The sequence below is a fragment of the Pygoscelis adeliae genome, unplaced genomic scaffold (assembly GCF_000699105.1).
Source record: "Pygoscelis adeliae isolate BGI_AS28 unplaced genomic scaffold, ASM69910v1 Scaffold179, whole genome shotgun sequence".
In the NCBI taxonomy this organism is placed as follows: domain Eukaryota; kingdom Metazoa; phylum Chordata; class Aves; order Sphenisciformes; family Spheniscidae; genus Pygoscelis; species Pygoscelis adeliae.
Window position 1 is genome coordinate 591092 of NW_008825612.1, and position 6625 is coordinate 597716.

General features: G+C 39.9%; 1 protein-coding gene across 1 annotated transcript in view; it reads right to left on the reverse strand.

The window, feature by feature from the left end:
- Positions 1–375: 375 nt before the first annotated feature.
- Positions 376–6625, reverse strand: part of MTHFD1 (methylenetetrahydrofolate dehydrogenase (NADP+ dependent) 1, methenyltetrahydrofolate cyclohydrolase, formyltetrahydrofolate synthetase) — a 37273-nt gene continuing 31023 nt past the window's right edge. The window contains exons 27-29 of the mRNA XM_009332746.1: positions 5691–5843; positions 1466–1574; positions 376–1290 (exon numbers count right to left, since the gene is read on the reverse strand). Coding sequence (XP_009331021.1) covers positions 1485–1574; positions 5691–5843 — 243 coding nt within the window. The 3' untranslated portion in view covers positions 376–1290; positions 1466–1484. The remainder of the gene's footprint in view (positions 1291–1465; positions 1575–5690; positions 5844–6625) is intronic.

Below are 6625 nucleotides of genomic sequence, written 5' to 3' on the forward strand. Positions count from 1 at the left end.
TACATCCCAATTCTCCGAGTTCTCACCAAAATCGGAATGTTTTTAGATTCAGTTCTGATGCAAGCAGATGGGCCTTGCAAGTCTTAATTCAGATCTTTTGCAGTCAACTGCAAGTGTCTCAAATTCACAGAATAATTCAAGTAGTTTATTTCCTACAGATGACACACATCACCTAGGAACGGAAACACGACTGAACGCGCACACACAGTGGTGCATTGCAGGCAACTTATTACTGCAATAATCACTTCTACTTGTCAATACTAGGATTGCTGCTGTGAACAGTTAATCACAGAAGTAAGTTCTACTTCAATAATCTCAGTGCATACATTAAAACCCAGAAAGCACTTGAAATATTTACCAGTTTATTTGTATTAGTTAAAAAATTGGCAGCAACTATATTTTTATGTTACAAAATGATTTTTGGTCTGCTGACAAAACCTGCTACAAATGACTTGATCACTACTCACATTGTCTTTCACCAAAAAGATACCTTAGGAAACAAGGCTCGTCAACAGTGTAACTATACTTATTGTTGAGCATAAAATGGTTCAAAAGACACATTTGGCAGAAGCCACAGATACGGGCCAGAGATCCAGTCCCTACGGATCCCATATCCAGAGGGTTGATTTCCATTAACAGCAGAATATGGTAGTCACAGCTGGGCTTTCTAAAAGGGAAATTTGATGTGGCTCAGGTGCCTGCAGGAATGATTCACAGCAGAAGCCAGGGTGAGCACTTCTGGAGAGAGATGAGAAGCAAAGGGGATTCCTCCTTGCTCCCTCTTTTAAATGACATCGGTGCAGTTTCAGAGCACAGCGGTTTCTCCCATAGTTCGAGAAGTGGAATATAGAATTCAGTATGGCAAATAGGAATATGCAGTGTACAAGACTTTCAAAGATAACATATGCTACAAAACCTCTATGGTTAAGACAATTAAGTCCCAAGACTGTTTCAAACAGCTCCAGCTTTAGGATTTTTAATTATTAAAATCATGTCACCAAATCAAGAGAGGTCACGAAACTCAAGCTTCTGTATTCTGCTTCAGCTACAATTATGAATCAGGAGGGTTGTAGAGGAAGAATGCTTTATATGCTCAGTATCAACTAGCTCGGAACACAGCAGTTTAAAAATCATTACAAATTAAAATAAGTGGTTGATTCTTTAGGACTCCTCCTTCCAGTCACTTCTTGCACTACATTCTCAGTCATATCTTGTTTGATTTAAAAAAAAAAATAAAAAAAATCAGGCCATAGTTCTGTTTACATGACTCATCAGGTGTTCTTCTGGGAGCTAAAAAGAAAAATAAATTTAATTACTATTATATAGTACTGCAGGCAATTTTCAGGCTGAATTATAATCAAATGTCATTTGGAAACATATGGCATAATATGAGATTGGCTTAACTCCATTATCTCAAGATGAGAAATAAAGCCCAAACACTGAAAGCCTTCAAGAAAGCACCTACCTTGGGTTAATAATTCCTTTCAAAAGAGCCCATTTACTTCTCCTGACACTGGGTCCAAGTCTATATCATAGAAACAGGGTCTTGTAGGAAGTCCTGGCATAGTGCTCATCTGGACAACAAAAGATAAATGTTAAAATGGAAGCAGCATAGTTTCGTGCAGAAGATGTAATACTAAATCACTGCTGAAGACTACAATGGCAACAGCCGATGCAGCTCCTTGCACATGTACATACTAGTTGGATGACGGTCACGTAGCATTTTGAAGCATACCGTGAGAATCAGGAACTCCTGGCTCAGTAGACAGATCTGGGGTTTTTGTTTTTTTATGATGAGGATTTAGTTTGGCTTCTGCCTCTGCCAGTGACTGAGCCCAAGATTTGGCAAAGTACTTAGATATCCAGCTGACCTGTTAACTGTTAGAGGAGCATTCATGGACTTTGCTGTGGCGAGACAATAATTACTTGTGGCAGTTTCCTGGTTATTAAAATGAGGATACATGTTTTAATACAACTTTGCCGACTATAAAGTCTCAGTTGATTACAATTCTGTAAGAGTCTAGAACTAGAAGTATTAAATAATTAGGAATAATTACTGTTGAGAAGAGAGTTTAAATAGTTTGGTTTTTTGGATAAAGCTTAAATAGAGATGGAGAGGTCAGTTCTCCTGACTGGAACATTTCCAAGGTGTTCAAGCCAGAAGGGCTGTGCAGTGGCAGAACTGAAGCTGCCAGCACTACGCCAGCCTCAGGCCAGTCCTCTCCAGTTGTCCCACTGCCGAGTACCCAGTTTCAGAGCTGCAGAATGCACGCCAGCGGGGACTACGCTTGGCCTGATTTACTAGTGCAGCTGACAGGATTTCCCCTTCCCTAACTCAGCGTTTAGCCCAGCAGCACATGTAGGCTGAACATGGATGCTCTACAAAGGTGGGCAACTTGTGACCATGCTTGGTAGTTTGTGCCAGTGGTCATTAACCCGTTTAATAAAAAATTCAAGGTCTCATTTTCTATCTGCACCATCCAGCCTCAGCTTTCATAATCAGCATTGTTATGCCTGTCTCCATTAGATTAAAGATCTCTTTGGCAACCTGGTATTTTCTCCCTGAGCAAGTTATTTTACACACTAATCAAATTACCTCCCAATCTTCCTTTTGATAATAAGCTAAGCAGCAAGGAGGCAAAGCTCTATTGGTTAGGCGTTCTCTGCAGTTCTCAAAACTGTTTGGGGAGCTTTTGGAGTCCCATCCCATTTTCCTAAGCCATTTACAAGTGCTATCACCAGTCCCATATGTACCGTACCACTGCAGGTCTTGCATGGCTTATGCGGAGGTAAAAATCACTTCAAGTCTACTCTTTGTAATGAATTCTAGGACTGCACTAGCTTTTTGTCAGAGCCGCTGCTTTCCCAGACAGAGAACAGGGGGACTTACAGAGAAGACCCTCATTCCTTGTCTTTATGTTTAGTTGTATGAATACTCTGCTCTCAAGAGCCAAGGTATTAAGAGATCCAAAGTGCCTGGAAGGGTTTTCCTGTTCTCACCATAGTCACTGCCAGTCTCCGGTCATGCAGAGCAAGACACTTCCTATTTATTTACCTATCACTGAAGAATTCTAGCGCTTTGCGGATCTCCACCTACAGATTCAGAGGGCCACAGCAGGAGCTGAGACAGTGACATTCAACAGGGTAGGAGGTGCCATATTGCTGAAGATGGGCCTGACTCTACTATTTCTTGCACTTTCTATTTTGAAAAGAACGGTCAATTTTCCTCCTCTCCTATCCACAGGGCAGTCCACAGTGGCTACTCCGCTATCTATTTCTTAAAGACAGTCTGCTTAAACCCTGAATTTCTATGCAGTACAGGATAATTTCCATCCAGGCTACTAATTTTCTGTGCAAGTGTCTACAATGCTTAATGCACTCAGTTTTTTTTCAGAGCTGAAGAAACGAACTTTTCCTCCATTATCCTCCTCCCCCCTTCAATACCACATGTGCTGAAAAAGAACACAGGGCAATTCACACTATTTACTTACATGAAAAAATTAGACCACATGGATATTATCAATCCCCTTGCAAGATTTCAAATAAAACCAATACCAACTAAGAATCTATTATTTATTGCACTTGTGGAACTTCCCAAAAAAAATGCCATTTAGGAACTAAAAAAGCAGAGCCGAATAAATAATTTGTTTTCAGTTCATCAGCAGCACCAGAAAAGAAACCCAACCAATTTAAGTCCAACGATTTATTTCACTTTCATTATCTTTCATGCTCAAAGTTAAATCTAGATAATCTTTGAAATTATATTTCTTTTAAAGCCTCTAAGTATTTCATTAAAGTATAACAGCTTCAACTTTGAGCCAGAAAGGGAAAAACCCCAAAACTCAGAAGCTGAGAAAAAATAAAATGTGACATACCTTTGTGATTAACTTCAGATAACAAGAATACGCATGCATGGTGAATAATTTCACCTCAAATTTCTCATAAAACCTTCTGCATAGAGTTACGTATTTGCTGCATTTTCAGCTCACAGTTCAATGGCTGCTGCCAAAAATTTATTCTGAGGGTAACACACCTCCTCCTGAATGGGTTTAAAATAGTGATCTGATTCAAAGTGCCCTGGATTGCTTCTCAAAAGGACATCCCTTCCTTGGCTTTGTAGACATCACGGAAGAGTGATCTTCAGGTCCCTAACCAGAAGACTTACTGTTAATTCTGGTAGAATTAACACCACGATTTACTACATGTCCAAGAAAACATTAGGAATCTGGGAAGGGAGCAGAAAGGAAAGAGTCCAACTTCATAGAAATGGAAGACATCAGAAAAAGAGCCAAAAATGTTAGCTTTAATGTCTGAAAACATCTTTCTCTTGTGTAGCTCATTAATGCTGTGTACCCTTTCCTTCTCCAGTGCTTATAAAAAAATAAAGTAAATCATTGTTTGGATTAAATCTTGGCTTGCGAAAAAATGTCATTAATAACAGGAACAAGTATGCTATCTTTCATTTTATCCCAAAACACACATTATTCTTTTTAAAGATGGATGAGCCAGACTTTAATCAGGATGTGGTTATTTTATTTACATTGGGTATTCTGGAAACCCTTACCTACCTCTTTTTTCTTTTTCCTTTTTTTTATTTTATTTTAGAATTAAAAAAGATATCCAATATTTGGCTCTAGCTACCATTTGAAGGAAGAAGCAATCCAACTCATAAATCAGCAAATTTCATCACCTGAGCCATGCACCCCTAATGCTTTTGAAAGCTTATTAAAATAAAACATGTTGCCATGAAGACTTCAGAAAAAGGTTCGGGTCCAAAAAAAAAAAAAAAAAAAAAGACAGAGCTGCTTGCTCCAGCTGCTCCATCCCCTAAAATAATCTAACAAGTTACTTAACATTGGCCCAGAAGAGATTTCCCAGATAAGATTTCCAGTGGATCCTTTCATCCTAACGTTCTTTCTTTGGATGCAAACCTGAACATCAGCTCATTTTGCAGGTAGCTCCTCTTTCTGCCAGGCAATTCATATCAAAGCTATTCCAGGATCCTGTTTCCATTGTAGCTGCTCTCTCTCCTCTCAGCTGACATTACGCCAGTCAAGTCAAAGAACACAAACTAAAAACTTAAGGGCACAGTGATACAAATTGTTGGAACTGATGCAGGCTGAACAGCAAACAGATGGTCAGCAAACCCGTGAGAACCAAATGGGAGGGGAGACTGACAAATGACTAACAGTACAGGTCAGCTTCACTCTGGAGATTTCTCACCAGAAGTTGCTTTGTAAGCTTTGGAGGAGTTGTCGTGTTCTACCCTGATCTGCAGGTGTACAGACCTCACCTGCAATAGTGCAAAGTGCTTTCATCAGGAATGCAAAGTCACAACGGCAGTTAGGTGGGCCAAGGATTTCTCCCATCCCTTCTAATAGACTGCAGTTCCCAGAATTCATTAACTACAGAGCTCAGCCTTTCCTCAAAATCCAGGAAGACAGAGATGTGGGACCTGAGGGGTACACCGGGGGCTTGCTAAATATTCAAATGGTCAGATGGTCTATTTTAGCTTCCCTCTTCCCCCTGAAAAAAAGCTATTAAAAGGCATCTAATACACTGGACTGTTAAAACCACCTGTAAATGACAAGGACTCCCCTAATTTAAGATACCTTTTGTAACTGCTTACTGGAATGCACATGAAGTTTTTTTCCTTGCCCGACAGTTGAGGGTTTCACTCAATCACGTACCGTTCCTACTAGTGGATACAGGAATCCAGCACCCACACTGGCCCGAATGTCTCGGATTGGCAGAATAAAACCTGTAGGTGCTCCTTTTCGTTCAGGGTCATGAGACAATGATAAGTGAGTTTTAGCCATGCAGATTGGCAAGTTTCCAAATCCCTGGGAAAGGCAATGAAAAGAGAGAGAAGAAAGAAGAAAGAAGTAAGTGAAAAACCAGTAAGCTTTCCTGTACACAAGTAATTGCTCTATTCTGCCATTCTCTGCAGACAGACATTTTATCGGGACAGTTTACTCCTCACCAACTGCTTCATCCACAGCCTATCAGATCTGTTGACCATTCTGTATCCCCATTCCTTTTCTCTCAAGGTCTCTCCCCACCCCCACTAAGTATTAAGGAAAGAACCACCATAGCCCCCAGCACATCCAACTGAGGAAAAAATTAATGGTATGGAAGATATACAACCTTGATAGCCAACTTACTTTCTACTCTCTTCCCAAAACGTTAATTTAAACAGCTCAGAACTAAAGTTCTTGTTCAGCTGAGGTCAGTTAATTAGAAATGTTTGATCAATATAATTGCAGGTCGTGAGGAAGTAGCAATTACATAGCTATGGTATTTTGATAGACTTGTAAAGGAATATACAAGAAACATGAAAGTGAGAAACTATATATGCCCATAGTAAATGGACTGCAAAAGCAAATTCAAGCACACCGTAAACAAAGAATGGCTAGTTCTCACATTGCTCTTCTCTTCAAAGCCCTTTACAGACCTTCATTAATGCAGGAGCAGGTAAATTCACAAGAAGGTCATGCTGGAGAAGAGTAAAAGCAACACAACAACCAGAAAGCATCTAATTCCACAACCAGGTGCCAGGTTCAAAACTTATAAAAGTAGACGTTTTTTTCCACAAGAAGTATTGTATCACCCGTAGAACTCTTTC